General features: G+C 49.1%; 7 protein-coding genes across 7 annotated transcripts; 3 read left to right on the top strand and 4 right to left on the bottom strand.

Annotated features, from left to right (window-relative positions):
* Positions 1-33: 33 nt before the first annotated feature.
* BDV37DRAFT_238634 (uncharacterized protein) lies at positions 34-1,015 on the top strand. Its single transcript, XM_032080867.1, has one exon. It carries the CDS (start codon positions 229-231, stop codon positions 466-468), a length of 240 nt encoding a protein of 79 aa, XP_031945752.1. The 5' UTR covers positions 34-228; the 3' UTR covers positions 469-1,015.
* Positions 1,004-1,840, top strand: BDV37DRAFT_238633 (uncharacterized protein). The gene has a single exon (XM_032080866.1). It carries the CDS (start codon positions 1,107-1,109, stop codon positions 1,434-1,436), a length of 330 nt encoding a protein of 109 aa, XP_031945751.1. The 5' UTR covers positions 1,004-1,106; the 3' UTR covers positions 1,437-1,840.
* Positions 1,841-2,444: 604 nt separating this feature from the next.
* BDV37DRAFT_172304 (uncharacterized protein) lies at positions 2,445-4,175 on the bottom strand. The gene is made up of 2 exons (XM_032079362.1): positions 3,291-4,175; positions 2,445-3,211 (listed from the first exon to the last, which is right to left on the bottom strand). The coding sequence occupies exons 1-2, from the start codon at positions 3,879-3,881 to the stop codon at positions 2,906-2,908; spliced, it is 897 nt and encodes a 298-aa protein (XP_031945750.1). The 5' UTR covers positions 3,882-4,175; the 3' UTR covers positions 2,445-2,905.
* Positions 4,176-7,238: 3,063 nt separating this feature from the next.
* On the top strand, positions 7,239-8,993 carry BDV37DRAFT_238627 (tRNA maturation protein LHP1). The gene is made up of 3 exons (XM_032080865.1): positions 7,239-7,341; positions 7,562-8,682; positions 8,739-8,993. Exons 2-3 carry the CDS (start codon positions 7,649-7,651, stop codon positions 8,842-8,844), a joined length of 1,140 nt encoding a protein of 379 aa, XP_031945749.1. The 5' UTR covers positions 7,239-7,341; positions 7,562-7,648; the 3' UTR covers positions 8,845-8,993.
* BDV37DRAFT_238625 (uncharacterized protein) lies at positions 8,925-9,808 on the bottom strand. The gene is made up of 3 exons (XM_032080864.1): positions 9,616-9,808; positions 9,307-9,529; positions 8,925-9,187 (listed from the first exon to the last, which is right to left on the bottom strand). Exons 1-3 carry the CDS (start codon positions 9,632-9,634, stop codon positions 9,121-9,123), a joined length of 309 nt encoding a protein of 102 aa, XP_031945748.1. The 5' UTR covers positions 9,635-9,808; the 3' UTR covers positions 8,925-9,120.
* A 49-nt stretch (positions 9,809-9,857) lies between these two features.
* BDV37DRAFT_172267 (putative RNA binding protein Ligatin/Tma64) lies at positions 9,858-12,199 on the bottom strand. The gene is made up of 3 exons (XM_032079360.1): positions 12,081-12,199; positions 11,126-11,975; positions 9,858-11,072 (listed from the first exon to the last, which is right to left on the bottom strand). The coding sequence occupies exons 1-3, from the start codon at positions 12,099-12,101 to the stop codon at positions 9,988-9,990; spliced, it is 1,956 nt and encodes a 651-aa protein (XP_031945747.1). The 5' UTR covers positions 12,102-12,199; the 3' UTR covers positions 9,858-9,987.
* A 446-nt stretch (positions 12,200-12,645) lies between these two features.
* Positions 12,646-14,473, bottom strand: BDV37DRAFT_238623 (lytic polysaccharide monooxygenase auxiliary activity family 9 protein). The gene has a single exon (XM_032080863.1). It carries the CDS (start codon positions 13,998-14,000, stop codon positions 12,894-12,896), a length of 1,107 nt encoding a protein of 368 aa, XP_031945746.1. The 5' UTR covers positions 14,001-14,473; the 3' UTR covers positions 12,646-12,893.
* Positions 14,474-15,882: the final 1,409 nt, after the last annotated feature.

Raw genomic sequence — 15,882 nt, 5'->3', positions numbered from 1 at the left:
GGACTTCAAACGGTTGAGCCAAGAATAGTACAGGGCATCCTTGTGCAGCCAGATTGGCAATCTCTACTCCTGTGGTTGAATTAACTAGTAATATTGGGCCACACCCATGGATTTTTTTTGAATATAAGGTGGTAGAAACATACACAGACTGAAACATCCCTCTTACATGCCGAATTCTCATTTGCAATCCCAGTTACCCGTAACTAGGATTCCGTGATTTTGTTTTGAATGAATCCCTTCCTCCATAATACCCTGTCCAAACGTATCCACGTTTGGCTTGAGCATTTATGTCTGACGGCTTCAGCTATATCAAACGCGACCCTTCTTTTCTTCGCACAATATGGCATATGTGTACAAGACCACCGGGACAGTTATGCAGGTTATTGCCAAGCCATGGTAGGAATTATGAGTTTGGATATCTTCATCTTTCATATTTTAAACAATGCTCAAAGTGTCAGAATATCATGATAAAGACTGTGTAATACATAAAACGACGACTGAACGAAATACCCATGTTGGATTGCCTGGTGCAAGGGTCCAGAAAGTCCGACGACAATATAACTTCAATCATGGCCTCCAAAAGTGTACATCCCTGTATTAAGACTCAACATTTGATTATTCATGATATGCCCATATCTATATTCCAGTTGATACGGGGCTCCAACTACCGACACCATTGAGCCCCATCATATCCGTACGCGTTCTTTGGAACATCTTTTTGTCTAAATGTCTTTACACATACTCAATGGATGAAAAGAAACAATCAGTTCAAAGCCGTCAATCCAGGCAAAAGAACGCAAGATCTCATTGATGCCCTACTCTTTCTTATCTGTAATGACTTAAATGCCACACGGCTCACATCGATCGGCATTTCACATCTTAGGACACTGTCTTCCTTCTTCGACACTTTCCCTGCGATAACACCATCCAAATCTGTGGATGTCAAACTACCTCCAAGATCGTTCAGCATGTGCAAAAGATCAGCAACCCCCTTATGGCCAGAGGCCCCCGCCGAGAACCTCACACGACGAGCACTCAAGAGACCCAAGCAAGAATGTGAATCTCCAACCTCGAATCCACTAACTGCACACCCTCTGATCTCTACCATGGACGAGCATAACTTGAAACGCTTCGCACGGTACGGTGGCCCTGATCTTACTGATATCCGAGGAGTAAGTATCCTTACCATACACCGGCTTGGAATCATGCCCTCTAACAATGAGTTGAATAGTACTGTTCGCCGACGAATACGAAGAGTGAGTCTGTTTATGGAACAACTGGGTCACAAGATCAGGGAGACCCTGAGCCGATATATCGTCCTGACGGACAATGTTCATATGTTGGTACTACAAACCTTTAATGGGCAAGCCTTCACGCTTCGATTGGCATGTCATTTGACAGTATATCATGGAATGTCCTGCAATTGGGCAATGTAGTATAGTATAATATCATCTATACGAAGATATCGCTTACAGACCAGAAGCTACTCTAGTCATCTAGCAGCTAGAAGTATGTTACTAGATTTAGCATCTATTCAGTGATCAAATCATCGGACGGGAGTCATGCGGATAGATCTCGCCAAACCCATAGCTCTATCTGAAGGGTCTGATTAAAAACATATGACAACATTTGTTTATCTTTGCGTAGAGGAAGGTTGTGGCTTTTCCAAACCGATGGCCTGGTTTCAAGAGTGAAAGTTCATGCTCCTCGTTTCTTATGCTCTTTTAAAATTCAGAAACCATTGAGGAAGAAAAGGATCCGTCAGCAAACTGCATTATCATCTGGAAAGCAGCACATGCTATCCTATTATAAAATTCTTCAGTGATGCCTACCTGACCACATTGAAGATCCTATTTTCTGATTCAGTCACAGCATTTCCCTGGACTCATAGACCATCTTACTACCAGCGTGTACTTGACAAGTGAGGACCCTTCTCCGTCAAGCAGTCCAGGAGCATTGAACATAGCTGTCGAGAAGACTTAGAGCCTTCCAAGTAATTCTTCAGTGTTCTTTCGTATGATTTGGTTCTAGCTCATCCTATGCAAGGTCTAAAGGATTCATAGAGGCAATAAGATGTATTTATGAATTGGCCGAGTCTGTACGTCATATGAGTTCCCATTTTCTAGGACAATCGTGTGACAGCTGAATGATGGACCTTCTTATAATGATATTTTCAAATATAGATCCAAAATAATTCTATGTAAGGTATACTAGAAGGACTGTATCGAAGTTGTGTCTTCCAAATACCACACTCGGTTACTAAGCATGTAATACTATCAGGACAGCAAGGTCTTCGAGCCACATTTCAGTTGACACCAGTTACTGCATCAGTATGATCTGAAGACAAGGGCAAGACGACGGTGGCTGATAGACCAATAGTAGTTATTAAGCACAACAACTAAAACAAGTAGTAAATGCGGATCGAGATATCGAGGTGCATGATAATGTGCTACCCGAAGGGAAGGTTATGTGGCTTTTCAGATCGGCCGTAGATCACATCATTTCGGGCTGCTGTACGATGCTAGACGCGGCACGAGGCAGTTATTAGACTGCCACGTGAGGCAGTATAAACTCTGGATATCTGGTGGTGTCTAGACACATATCATGGTATAGGCTGACAGGCTTCACCATTCCCTTTGATCAACTATTTCGAATGGTGTCGGATGATATGTTCTTCATTAGAACAACTAACCTGGAGTCACATTGAATAGAGCTACACGAAAGTTCCGTGCTATCCACAGTACACTCCCATGATGAGTACTCAAGGGCGATCCAATCTCTAAAGCAAATCAGCTTAACACGTAAGTGGGGATGAAGGAAAAGTATCCATCAACAACCACTTCGAGACATAGTATACAATTTACAACTACTATCAAGGTGTGTGGCACACTATTTGAAGTCAGCTTCATCCTCCGCTGTCCTCACCTAGCTTCCTTTTCTTACTAACACCACTGGCAGCTTTGGTGAACATGCTGTCCAATTTCTGCTGCCCTTTCTCGGGTTTCGCAACTTTTACTTTCTCCGATGCCAGCACCGGAGGCAGGCCTTGAACACGCTGCTTGGCATCCTCTAGCAGTTCGACTTCTCGGTCACGTTGTTTCTTGACGGTGGGAACAGACCATGAGTTGGACGAGGCGGACTTGTAAGCCAACTTATATTTGGACCCAGTGAGGTTTGTCTCATATGTGTTGGCATCAATCTTCTTGACAAACTAAAAGAAGTGAGATATGGATTTGTGACTCAGGGGCTGCACGCTATTGGCTTCTGAATCAGGGAAAGGACCAACGTACCTGGTGTGCTACAATGAGCCAGTGATACTCCGTCCCGACAGGAGCGCCGCTTCCCTCCGGTGCCTTCCTCACTCGTCTCTTATTGGTCTGATAATCGATCCGCCATAAATCTGGTTCCTCCTTCGTTTCTTTCCACACGCCTTGATCATAATTCCAAGTATGAGATCCTCCCACTGCCATGCCCGAGTAGACCTGTCCTTTGTAGGATTTGAGCATGTTATATCTTCCCGCCCCTCCGGCATATTCAGGCCTCGCAGGTTGGACAGTGTCTCCCGATTCTTCCGGCATCTCTTCATCTTCGTCCATTATCATGGGTGGCTCATTGTGGCGAGGGTTTCGTGGACTACCCATCGAGCCTCTTTCCTGTACGTCTGGTGCCTCAACTTCGACATTCTCATCCGCCACTGGGGCGTTCTTTTCGGAGAGTGGCGGGGATGGTGGTTTCTGAGTCGTGGATGCGGTCCTCCTTACGCGTTTCGGAGGCATATTGACTGAATTTAACAGATGGTGTATGGTCAGGCCGAAGGGTGTATGGACGTTTAGAGTGGAGAGTGGTACGAATATGATGCGGTGGCATGACGTCATGGTCATCACCCCAACCGATGCATTCTTTATCGCAGTTTAAGTCAATCGAATTCTATTTTTAAAAGCTCTATAATTCTTTGGCACATATTTTACCCCATACATTCATGTCTTCCTGTGGCTGTATGCGTTAACACCCTTACGCTATGATATCACATCCTTGTGCAGTAAGGACCATCATTTGCAGGACACTATTTGGTGGAGTGCATCCGTGCATTCTCATGGCCAGCGACAGCTGAGAGAGACTTGGGGTAACGGTGCTCGTGACACCCGTATGAAGTGTACCAGAGAGGGAATGAAGATATTTTTATTTTGACTCAGTATGGCAGGTTGACGGTGAGATCTCTCACATCTCACACGCCCAGTGAGGTGGAGTAAAATCCAGAGATCTTCCCTCCGACGTCATTTCTGCCCGTGGACCTTCAATGTGGAGAAAGAGATTTTTTTAAACTCGGTCAGAGTTATTGGCTAATATTTCGGGAGCCAACCACGATCTGCGTTTGGAGGAAACTCGGGGTTCTTACAGTAGGGACTCCCGAAAAATAATCCAATCCCGCGGATGCGAAGGCCCTAGCATTACCGAATCGGGTAATTTAGATGGAAGTGCAGAAGACTTGCAAGAGCCAAACCGAAAAAAAAAAAGAAAAAAACCCCACGCAAGCCCCTCCACTTCTTGTTGCTTGTGACCGACGAACCATCGTCGGGGCCCAACCTCCCTTGAACTCCGTCGCAGGTTCTCCATCAATCAGAGCGATCGAAGTTTTATCTTTTCAGAAGGCATATCGTGGATGTGGCATCTGCCCTTGCGCACACGCACACGCACACAGAAGGCGCCTCGTCCGCCACCATGACCGGGGGATCCATACTGGAAAGAAATCCAGGGCATCCTTGGCAAATAATGTGCAAGTTTGTCCTTCTTCCAGGACCGAAACTCTGTCGTTACCCGAAACATCAAAAGGGGGGCATGATAAATACAGCCATAACCCCCCGGGGAGTTGACCTCTTCCCTCCATAAATTCCTCATAGTCATGTTTGTTATTTCCAGAGGTCATCCAATCCCCCTGCATCACGGATATCACTGCTCTATTCGAAACCCCTGAGCGCATAATAGTGCCGCGGCTAGCACACATTCGCTTGAATCCTGGTCTCACTACATGCGACCCCCTCCGTTCGCTCTTCGCTCCCTCGGTCCAGTTTCTGCTTCTGCGGAAATAGTCTCCGTTTACGCTTGGTCACCGATGCCGAAGAGCTCCCCTTTTTAAAATCTCACGGTCTCCCTCGTTGACATTGTAAAAAATCTCCGCTCGTTCTTCCACTTTTTTTTCCACTCGTGACTGGTTGGAGTCACGAGTCTACCTTCCCATCCCGTGACCGACATTCAATCACGGGCTGTCAGATTTTACTTCCTCAAGGATCCCCCGAAACCTAATCCCGGTGTGTCATAAACATGCGCGACATGCCGTCTAGGTTTATCGAAATCCTCGACCCCGAAGATTCTCATTACCGTATGTCTGATGCCGACGTCCGGCTGGAAGATGTTCTCGCGGACCAAGAGGCCATCGCCAGCCGGCCCCGTTCCTCCACGCAATCATCGACTAAAGCGGGTCTCGATAAAGACCGGATATATCGGGAGGGTCCATCGTCGCCACAACAGCGGTGGAAGCGCTTGAGCACGATCCTGGTCCCTGCGAGACGGGGCTCCAGCTAGACCAAGGATTTCTCCTACCATATTCACACTAGACGTGATCATCACCACCGGACTATACAATATTCCCGACGGATATTGAAAACATGACACGCGCCATGGTTCTTCCTTGTCAAGCGAGACTCAAATTAGAAATTGATCTGTCCGTGATTATGGTATGCGGATACGACCGAGCAATTACAGGCGCTTATGGCATATGGTATATACGAGTGTTTCTGGTTTAACATACAATTTGGTTGCGTTTCCATTTCCGATCCACAGTAGCGGATCTGTTTTTCACAGCCCTTGATACCCCCTATGCAGTGTCAGCACATCGTCTTTTGACTGTTTTTCCCTTCTCAACGCATAACTTATGAGTGTATGTCGGTTGAGTACAATTCCTCCACACTCTGCTCGCCCCTTACGAACGTATGATTGCAATGCCTTGAAAGAGCGTTTATGATGACTTGCAGGATACACGACACGTCATTGGTCCATGCGATTAGGATTAAAAGCATACACTAAAGACTTGTATTATGTATTAGAATATGATGGCTGCTTTTTCTTTACTTTTTTTTCCCTTCATTGCAAAACATAACGTGGTCTGGATAGAAAAAAATATAGATGCAAAGGGCGGTAGGGCGGACCCTCTCCGGCGTTAGTTAACTAGTCCAAAGTTTTTATGTAACTGGCCACGATTAAAGTTCAATAACACGCCCGAAACCCTGAAAGACCAAAGTCACCAGATGATAATTCCAGTAGGTCAGTTACCAATGCCCCCAATGGGCTTCCATGGCTCCAGTTTTGCCGAACTGTTAGGTTACATAAGTGAGTCACCCCACTTACTTCAAGCAGGGTGAGACGGGACCGACCATACCTTGCCTAGGCCAAAATAGCTGATCTACAACAGCATCGGCCATTCAGAGGACTGTGATGGCGGACAATTGTCATTATTTTCCTTTCAGCAGCTCCTATTCAGTGCATACGCCTCTATTCCTAATTGCTAAGCTATGCTTTGGCCTATGATTCACGAGATCTAGACTAATGTCTCGTTGCTATTGGTGCGACTTGTAGCAGAGGCTAGCTGACGGTGCAGAACCTAGCTCCACCCATTGGAAACAGTCTAGCTGTTCTCTTTTTTGGGGCTTCTTACTGAGATCGATCTTCTCCAAGTGATCGTCCTTTGAGTCCGTGATGGTCGGATATCACAATCATGTACACGATGCTGCATATATTCGTAGCCAATGCCTGCGTGCCCACAGCAGTATTTTATTACCATTACTATCAAAGCACGCACAAGCCTTCCCACTTTGCAATATGATGTGTTCAAATCTCAAGCAGAGTATCTGCTATGCAATGAGAATCATGATACTTTCATAGTACTTCATTACACCACTGGGCAATGAACAGGGGCCCTGGATACAGTAATGAGACACGTGATTATTTCTTCAACAGCAGTAGAGAAGCCTAGTAACATGAAGAGCTGATGTGAGAGCAGGCTGGAAGGGACTGCGCCTCCAGCAAGTTTGCTTTCATATTTCCTAAGCGGGTTAGTCCCTATTTATTTCCCAGTCCGGCCTAGTGCCAAGCCTCCCTCTCTGCCTCAGGCACCAACAGTGGCTGAAGCTCCAGAAAATTTCCCCTCTTTCGCCGCGCATTTCCCCGACTGCTTTTTTTTTTTCTTTCTCACATCGGAGATAAGAACGATATTTGCTTGCAAGTATCTCATTCTTTAAGGGTCTAACTTTGCGCTCAGGTTACCAGACTTGCTTGCGTATATCCTAGGTAGGACATTTGCCCTTTCTGCTGAATTTATTCTGCGCCCTCCGCATGGCTCTGACGCGGACCTCGAGTCTTTGTCCTTGTCCCAAGGCACGGATTGACTCACGTGTAGAGATGACTCCGCTCTCTGCTTTTTAATTCCCTTGTCTACTCCCTCATAGACCGTATTATTGGTTGGGAAAACCTATATCGCCATTTGCACTAACCGATAATTGACAATTAGGAGTCGCGCATTTGACTGTATCACTTTTTTTTTTTCCCGTTGACCCCTCATCTCCCTTGTCGCACGACAAAAACATACACATTCGCCATGTCTGCCGAACAGAATGTCGCCAACACCGAGGCCGAGAAGGATGTCCAGAACGTCCTGGCCGAATTGAAGGGTGAAGCCGAGGCCAACGGCGCCGAGAAGAAGGAGGCCTCCGCCGAAGACACAGAGGAAGCCCGCATCGTCGCGGCCGCCGCCCAGCTGGGTGAGAAGTCCGCGAAGGCTGAGGAGGACAAGGAGCGCGAGAACCGCGGCCGTGGACCCCGTCGCAACAACGCCAAGTTCGACCCTTCCTCTCAGAAGGAGACCGACGACCCCGTCGAGATCCGCAAGCAGGTTGAGTTCTACTTCTCCGACTCCAACCTCCCCATGGACAAGTTCCTGCTCTCCAAGGTCGGTGGTAGCCAGAACCGCGCTGTTCCTTTGGAACTCCTGCACTCTTTCAAGCGCATGCGTCGCTTCCAGCCTTTCAGCGCGATTGTTGAGGCGCTGAAGACTTCCGAGGTCCTGGACCTGGTTGACAATGAGACTGCCGTCCGCCGCAAGACTCCTCTCCCCGAGAACGTTAAAGAGACCCATGACCCCAATGTTGTTAAGGTGTTCGAGGATAAGGCTATGGACCGCAGTGTCTACGCTAAGGGATTCGGTGAGGAGGGCCCCACCACCCAGCTGGAGATTGAGGAGTTCTTCGCCCCCCACGGCCCCGTCAACGCCATCCGTCTCCGTCGTGCCAACGACAAGACCTTCAAGGGTAGCGTCTTCGTTGAGTTCGAGTCCGAGGAGAAGCAGAAGGCGTTCCTCGCCCTGGCGCCCAAGCCCCAGTGGAAGGGCCAGGATCTGATCATCAAGAGCAAGAGGGAGTACTGTGACGAGAAGGTGCGCGACATTGAGGCCGGCCGCATCAAGCCCAGCGGTCACCGCCCCCGCGGCCGTGGTGGTTTCCGGGGCCGTGGCCGTGGCCGCCAGAGCGACAACCGTGACTGGAGGGAGCGTCGCGCCGAGGACCAGAAGCGCGGTTTCAACGGTGACAAGAAGGACGAGCCCAAGGAGCCTCGCGAGATCCAGAAGGACGCTCGGTAAGCATCCACTACTACCTTGACACGAAAATATCAATAAAACTAACGAAAAACAGCGGCGTCCCCGTCGTACAGAGCACCGCCGACGCTGGCCAGAAGCGCGCCCGCGAGGACGAAGCCAACGGCGACCACCCGGCCAAGAAGGTCGACGCAAAGGAGTAATGATATGCGACTGAACTGTGTTTTTTTCAATAGAGACTGTTTCACATTGATGGGATGTAAAGCATAAGTATCATACTGACTTGGCTGGGCTTTTATTTTTTTTTATTTTTTTTTTTCTTTCAGTTTTGCTGGCACTTGGAATTTAAAAAAGGACTCTGACGTGGGACTTATAATGGCGTTGTGTCAAGTCTATTATTGCTGTTCATAAGACAAACAAAAGTTCCATATTCCTTCCATCTCCATAACCAGGTTAAGAAAAGATACGAAGTAGAGGAATCACTCGTCAAACTCCATATCATAAGCCAAGGTATCCTCACACAACTCCTCCCTCAACTTATGGACCCTACACATACCACCAAGGTCAGCATACCCATACTCAACCACCCCAACTAAACCCACCCCCACCAAACCAAAAAACAAACCCAAACCAAAAAGAAAGAGAAAAGAAAGAAAATAACATACTCCAAATGCGCCGGATGCCCCGCATAAACAGCGACATCCTCCGGTTTATCCAAAACGGCAACAAGCCCCATATCAAAGCCCTTGGCGCGGGGCACGGAGATCGGCAACGGCGGGTTAGTCTTCAGGGAGCGGAGGCCGGGGATCTGGCCGACCATTGCTTGGGAGACTTTGGTCCAGTTTGCGAGCTGGGCGGGCGTGACGCCTTGCTTGAGGCGGAAGAGGACTGCGGGTTGGTTTCTGTGGTTAGGTTTGGTTGTGGTTGTTGTTGTTGTAGGGTTGAGTTAGGTTGCGGGGGGGTTGGGGACGTACCGATGTGGTAGACTGGCATTTTTATTGCTTTCTTTCTTTCTGTCTGTTCTTTTGTTTTGGGATAATGTTGGGTTTGGGTTTGGGTTTTGGGTGGGTGAGGCTGGGGTATGACTCTATTTACATAGGTTTGAAGAGGGAAGAGAGTCGGGGAGTGAATGTCCGGGGAGGAATCATTCCTCGGCGGGTCTCCGATGTTGATCGGGTAGTCCATTTTGGACGGAACTAACCTGATCTTCATGGATTTTTGGGTCAATTTAGTAGATCGACGCTAAGTTACTATTATCACTTTGTAGGATATTCTGTCCTTGGAGTCAATGGTAGATTGTTATTCCAATCGGTATCATGAAATCGTGGCAAGATAGCGATGTCTAACTATTTCTTCTTCTTGGTCTTGTCCACCACGTCGATCCATTGCGTCCTCAGACCGCGTCGCACAAGAGCCGTTTCCAAGGCACGCCGCTGATCGCCCTGCACCAGCACTTCCATGACCCCTCGCGGGGCGCCATTGGCCTGCGCTACGCTCGTGCTGCTGGCACACTTCTTCTGGAGCTCCTCGGCTAGCAGACTTGGGATGACGCCGAACACTTCCAGGTTCGAAACCTTGGTGACGGTCTTGGAGCCTGTGCGACGTTCCAGGATCACCGTTACCTTCGGGGTCGCGCCTGGTTTGGGCTTCACGTCTGCTAGGGTCTGTCCTGCTCGGAGAATGGCGTAGTGTGCGGTCAGCAGGCTGTGGTCTTCCACGATGCGTTTCAGAAGCCCATCCCGGGTCGTCTTTCCCCGCGCAACGGTACTCCTGTCTTCGGAGGAAGAGGTAGTGAAGATGGTGTTGGCGAGGAACGGGTTGAGGGAAATGATACGACGGTTCTGCTTGTCGATGATGGGAGGGTCTTGCGATTGGAGGTACTGGTCCAGATGATTGGACACATCGGAGTATTTGTAATAGTTCTGTGGGTTGGTACTGGACAGCGCTGGAAATATTGTCGGCGTCAGCTTCGGCGAGGGCCGATACAGTGTCTGAACGTTGAGCGTTTGGCCAACAGCGGGATCACCGCCCGTGGCTTCGGGCTTCTTGTTCGCAGCCGCGCCAGGCTTCTTAGCATTCTCCAGGGCGGACTTGGACGGAAGTCTGTACGGGACAAACTGTTCGACGAGGCGGTCGTTGAAGTCCACATCTAGTATAACAGTCTCTTGGCCATTCCGGTCCTTGGACTTGACGAGTTGTTGTTTATCGAGATACTTGATAAACTTCTTGACGTTCTTCCAACTAGTTTTCTTGATTTGATAGTATTGGGCCTGCTGCGCGGAGAAGATCGGTAGGTAGGGTGTAATCATATTCGAGATCAAGAAAGAAGGTTGGACGGGAAGGGACAGTCCGTGGTTGGGAGCAGACGGATTGTCCTGCTTAAGTTTATATAAGGAGTAGATAAAGGCCTTCGTGAAAGCTTCGTCGATTTCTGAGCAACATTAGCCATCTGAGAAAGTGAAGTAAGGTTTTATCAAGACCTACCTTTCATCGACGGCTCCTTCTCTTCTACCAGAGCTGGTTCTTCGGGCGATGCTTCTGCAGATTCGGCTGGCTCTTCGTCGCCTACTGCTTGAGGGTTTTCGCCCTCGTCTAGGGACAGCTCGTTAACCTTCCCTTCGATCTCTTCTACCTCCTCATCACCTTCCAGCTCTTCCTCGTCCCAGCCCGCCAGATAATCTGGCGCGGGTTGACCGGGACGCGATGACGAGCTCCAGGCCCATAACTCATCGCCCTCCCAGTGCAGACCTCGAACCGCATGACCCTTAGTGCCTTGTACCTCCCCTAAAGCCGAGACATCGATTTCGCATACTCCGACGAACAGCGGCACAGTGTGCCTATCCAAGCTAGCGACAGCAACTACGGCGCCCTCGACCGCACGCTTGGGGAAAGGCGGTTCATTCGCGAGACCTGGGGTCATCAAATCTGCTCCGCCGTGTAGTTTGCGCATGACCATCTCCGGGGTGTATAGCAACGGTACCAGGTTGGGATTGTTCCATAAGGTATATACTGTAGGGTAGAAACGTCCGTCTGCGCCGGGTCCATGTTCGAGCTTGAACCATAAGATACGCTCCTCGCCTCCTGGATGTGTCCCCACGTAAACGGTGCCCTGTACCTCTCGAAGCTGGGGACCTGCAGTCGTTGTAAAGCGTGCCGATAACGAATTGTCGGGAAGGAGGGCATTCCGAATAGACGAAAGGTTCGGCGCGGGGTTCGACGGCGTCGCGTCTTCGCCGGCGGGCGCGCTGGAAGGAATCTCGATCTTATAGTCGCTGATGATTTGATCGGCGATTTTTCGACGGTCAGAGGACCGTAGAGGCGATAGGTTCTTGATCTACTTGCTGTTCAGCCTTGGGTTTCGTTCTGAAATTTTTTGCGCGGCTCATGGCAAAGCTGTAGGCAGGTGTCGGCGAAGCAATGCGGGGGAGGGGTTACTCACCGTAGGCTTTTTCTTAAACATGGCGAAGGATTATGGAAAGGTAGCGGTTAAGAAAGAATACAACAAAAGCAGGTATATATTGGCCAATACCATGCAATATAGCAAATGCGACCGTCGGCCAGGGCTTGGAAAAAAGAGCTGGTGGTAAAAGAATGACGGAACCATGCGATTGTTTGTCCCGCAATAACAATCGGCCGCTATTCCCCATTCATCGGCAATATCACCTGTCCCTTTGTTGCCCTACAAACGCCGATTAAATGGGCGTCACGATGACCACTAATTTCTAGTTCGCAGGCTTGCATTCATGAGGCTCAGCAAACACACTTCTACCATGTTTGAATGCCCATTGACTTGGGATGATGGTCCCAATTGGACTATGTCATATCCCATATATTCATCGTCTTATTTGCCTAGCAGCTGATCGGTCTATACATTTACCGACAGATTAGGCCAGCATCGTGTTCAAATATATGAGAGCCATCTATAATAAAACCATAGAAATCCTATCAAAAATCTTGGCATGAATGAGTTCGTACCTTTTGTATCACAGACTCTGTCTGCTAGCGACGAAGAAATTGGGATGGAAAAAACCCTTAATACTTTTCGTCTACCATGTTATCTTTTACCAGAAGAGGAGATCTATATTTTAAGTTTCAACTGTGATAGTGCAAAATATGTATAAATTTTTTTCTAGTTACACAAGTTTGGATTCCGGATCCTCATCAAGGCAAAATAGTTGTTCAACGGTGGAAAGATCGAAGATAAAGTCTAGAGAATGTCTATTCGGTCCGAAACCACTTCTCGGTGACAAATCTAGGCAGAGATGTCACGGGCGTGGATCTTGTCGGTGACAAGCCAAGAGAGGGTCTGCTTGATAACGTTCAGGAGCTCCTCGGCGCTGAGGGAGTTGAAGTACTCAGTCAGGTCGCTGGAGCTGGAGCTGGAGCCAGAGCTGGCGCCGGAGCTAGCAGTGGGAGTGGAAGCAGCAGCCGAGGAGCTGGTGGCCTGGACGTGGGTCTGAGCGGGAGCAGAGCCAGTAACAGTGACGCTGGCAACAGCAGTGGAGGTCTGGTAAGCAGTGGAGGTGCTAGTCTGGACAGGAGCAGCAGTGACAGAAGCAGAAGCACTGGCGGTAGCGGAGGGGGCGGCACTGGAGCTGCCGGAGCCGGTGGAACCGCTGGAGGAGCTGCCGGAGTAGAGAGCAGGGCCGGGGATGGTGTAGGAGGACAAGGTCTGGTAGATGTTGACCAGGATACCAGGGTCGGTGTCCTTGTAGAGAGCAGTACCGAGGGTACCCTCGGGCTTGTCGCTACCGCCGCCGGTGACCTTGAAGTTGAGACACTGGGGGTAGTTCTGAGCACCATCCTTGTTGCCAGCAGAGTGAAGGGCAATAATTTCGTGACGCATGACATAGTTGCCGGCAGCAATGCTGCTGGGAATGGTCACGGTCCAGCTGTTGTTGCTGGAGATCAGGTTGTCGGAGGCCCAGGTGTTGTCGCTGCCGCTGATGAGGCCCTTCTCATCGATCTTGAAGAACTCGAGCGAAGACTTGTCGACGGTGGCGCAGTCCCCGTTGCAGTTGGCGAGGTAGGTGATGACAGGACCCTTGTGACTCTCGGGCCAGTCAGTCCACTGCAGCTCGACCTGCTTGCCAGCAGCGATCTCAGCAGAGATAGCGCCGTTCTTGGCGTTCTTGTGGCAGATAATGTCGGCATCGGCATATGAGCTACCATCAACGAATCCAAGGTCGGTGGCATCGGTGGCCCATCCAATGACCTCGGGGGGGTTAGACATGTAGTGGTAGGACATGTCATATCCAGAGTAGTACTGTCCGTCAACGACGGCACCAGAGACATAACCGTGACCGGCGACCAAAGCGGCCGAGCCGAGGACGACACCAGCAATCTTAGCGATAGACATTTTGATATGTGAAGTTTTTGAACTGATCAACGCGCAGCGTTTCTCGTGGTTTGAAAGGACCGAAGTGGGAAGGAATGAAAAGAATGGATCTTCAATCAATGAAGATAATGAAAGAAAAGGAAGAGAATGGCAGGTTCCGAGACCCTAAAGAAAGAAAGGAATGCAAAGCTGATGAGGAATAGAAGAATACGTTAACCATCGTCGCGAAATGACTGCTTTTATAATGCCGTCGGCCATAGTCTTCAAGATGTCGAGACTGGGCTAACGCTCAGACCAGACTGCTTCGAAATTAATGAAGGTTCATTATCGATAGCTCTGCCACACATAGATTAAGTCCAGCAGCCAGCTCCACCACCGGTCCAATTTTCCGATAGGAGGAGATTCACCTCGATAGCGATAGTGCTGTGAAAGAGTTTTGGATTGATGAAAGACAAGCACTGGCAGGGAGGTCCACCAAGGGCCATGGAATTTTAGCGTCCAAAGGCGAGACGCTCCGCCAGGAACATTGACTATTTGGGAGCTAGTGGCACCCATATGGTCCATCCCAAGTAATCGAGAGAAAGCGACGAAGTAGGGTTCGGGCGTTTACCCTAACGGTTGGCTGCCGACTGGGCCGTGAAGTGGAGGCGTGGGGCCTGCCCTAGGCGCTTGCCTCTGACAGTCTAGGTTTCAACTTCGGGAATTTTCCTCTTAGTCTCTGGATTGCCAAGAATTAAGTTCCCCCTCCGTATGACGAGATGCAATTTCCTGCTCTGAGATATCTCGATTCAGTCTCTACTATGCCTTGTTGGATTACGGACGTGGCGCTACCAAGAGATTCTATTTGCCATTCGGGCAATTACTGCTCGTTCGGCAGTTAGGTCTTTTCTTCCCACGTGTTATGCCGTGCCTTTCAGTGTTTGAAGTCTCTATGGTGATCTCTAGACTTAATGTCTACTAATAACCAACCAGGCCGTTTCTGAGTCATGTCTCTGGCTCCTTCATAATCACGTCGTTTCCACCGCGTGGACTGCGATTGAAAACATGTCGCCGTATCGATGGAAGGAGGAAGAAAAACTAATCTCCTACCCCCTATCTGTATACCTCCCTAATCACTTGGGCATGGCCCCATGCCAGTCAGGGCATTGCCACCGAAAGAATGCAGCGTATCGAAGTACGCGCCTGACTACTGGATTAGGAATTCTATAAATTAAATGGCAGGGGCCACTTCATTAATCCTTGGCAATAATCTTATATAGTTCCAGTTAGTTTTACCACTATAGGCAGGACAGCTCCGTTTTCCCAGCACGGATCACCGCCAAGTCAGGTACCTCTGATTTTATAATTAGGGCTATCCAGTAGCCTCCGGGATTAATACAGCCTAAAAGGCTAAATCAAGTCTTTACTCTATTGAAAACGGACATTTCCTTCGCTTCCGTGTGCCACTCTCGTATTACTACGGGCTTAGCCTTATCGAGAATACCGCTGAACGTTGGCTTGTGGTCTGGACGCTGTTAGTATATGGAGTGGGACCGTAATGCATAGGGTGAAACATTTAACGACTGGGAATACTGATATGTCTATTCCGGTGCCTTCGTCCGAGTTCCTGATCTGCGACATGTGCGGGACCACAGAGACTGGCTGGGCATTCAAACTCTTTGTTATGTGGTCAATACTCCTGAGTTAAAAAGGACTTGATTAGATAGGTTAGCCCATGAGCCTTGGTCGGGTTATCTTCGGGGGCATCTCGCACTCGTTATGTGCAGCTATTCGCAGACTCCTCAGATTTCATTGCGGACTTCTTACCAAATCAATATATCTTCCCTCTCTCTTATCCTCGGCATCCCCTCCTTGGCTTGAGCCTTTTGTTTTTCTCAAACGGAATTCGAGAGATACCTGGTTC

The sequence above is a fragment of the Aspergillus pseudonomiae genome (assembly GCF_009193645.1).
Source record: "Aspergillus pseudonomiae strain CBS 119388 unplaced genomic scaffold BDV37scaffold_6, whole genome shotgun sequence".
NCBI lineage: Eukaryota > Fungi > Ascomycota > Eurotiomycetes > Eurotiales > Aspergillaceae > Aspergillus > Aspergillus pseudonomiae.
Note: the sequence above shows the minus strand (reverse complement) of the source record. Positions and strands in the feature narration are given on the sequence as shown.

Coding starts and splice junctions, on each gene's coding strand:
- BDV37DRAFT_238623 (XM_032080863.1), bottom strand. CDS start 14,000: ATGTCTATCGCTAAGATTGCTGGTGTCGTCCTCGGCTCGGCCGCTTTG.
- BDV37DRAFT_238627 (XM_032080865.1), top strand. CDS start 7,649: ATGTCTGCCGAACAGAATGTCGCCAACACCGAGGCCGAGAAGGATGTC. Junction 8,683..8,738: donor GAGATCCAGAAGGACGCTCG/GTAAGCATCCAC, acceptor AACGAAAAACAG/CGGCGTCCCCGTCGTACAGA.
- BDV37DRAFT_238634 (XM_032080867.1), top strand. CDS start 229: ATGAATCCCTTCCTCCATAATACCCTGTCCAAACGTATCCACGTTTGG.
- BDV37DRAFT_172267 (XM_032079360.1), bottom strand. CDS start 12,101: ATGTTTAAGAAAAAGCCTACG. Junction 11,976..12,080: donor TGTTTAAGAAAAAGCCTACG/GTGAGTAACCCC, acceptor AACAGCAAGTAG/ATCAAGAACCTATCGCCTCT. Junction 11,073..11,125: donor GAAGGAGCCGTCGATGAAAG/GTAGGTCTTGAT, acceptor AATGTTGCTCAG/AAATCGACGAAGCTTTCACG.
- BDV37DRAFT_238625 (XM_032080864.1), bottom strand. Junction 9,188..9,306: donor GGGCATCCGGCGCATTTGGA/GTATGTTATTTT, acceptor TGGTATGTGTAG/GGTCCATAAGTTGAGGGAGG.
- BDV37DRAFT_172304 (XM_032079362.1), bottom strand. CDS start 3,881: ATGACCATGACGTCATGCCACCGCATCATATTCGTACCACTCTCCACT. Junction 3,212..3,290: donor GGCTCATTGTAGCACACCAG/GTACGTTGGTCC, acceptor CACTTCTTTTAG/TTTGTCAAGAAGATTGATGC.
- BDV37DRAFT_238633 (XM_032080866.1), top strand. CDS start 1,107: ATGGACGAGCATAACTTGAAACGCTTCGCACGGTACGGTGGCCCTGAT.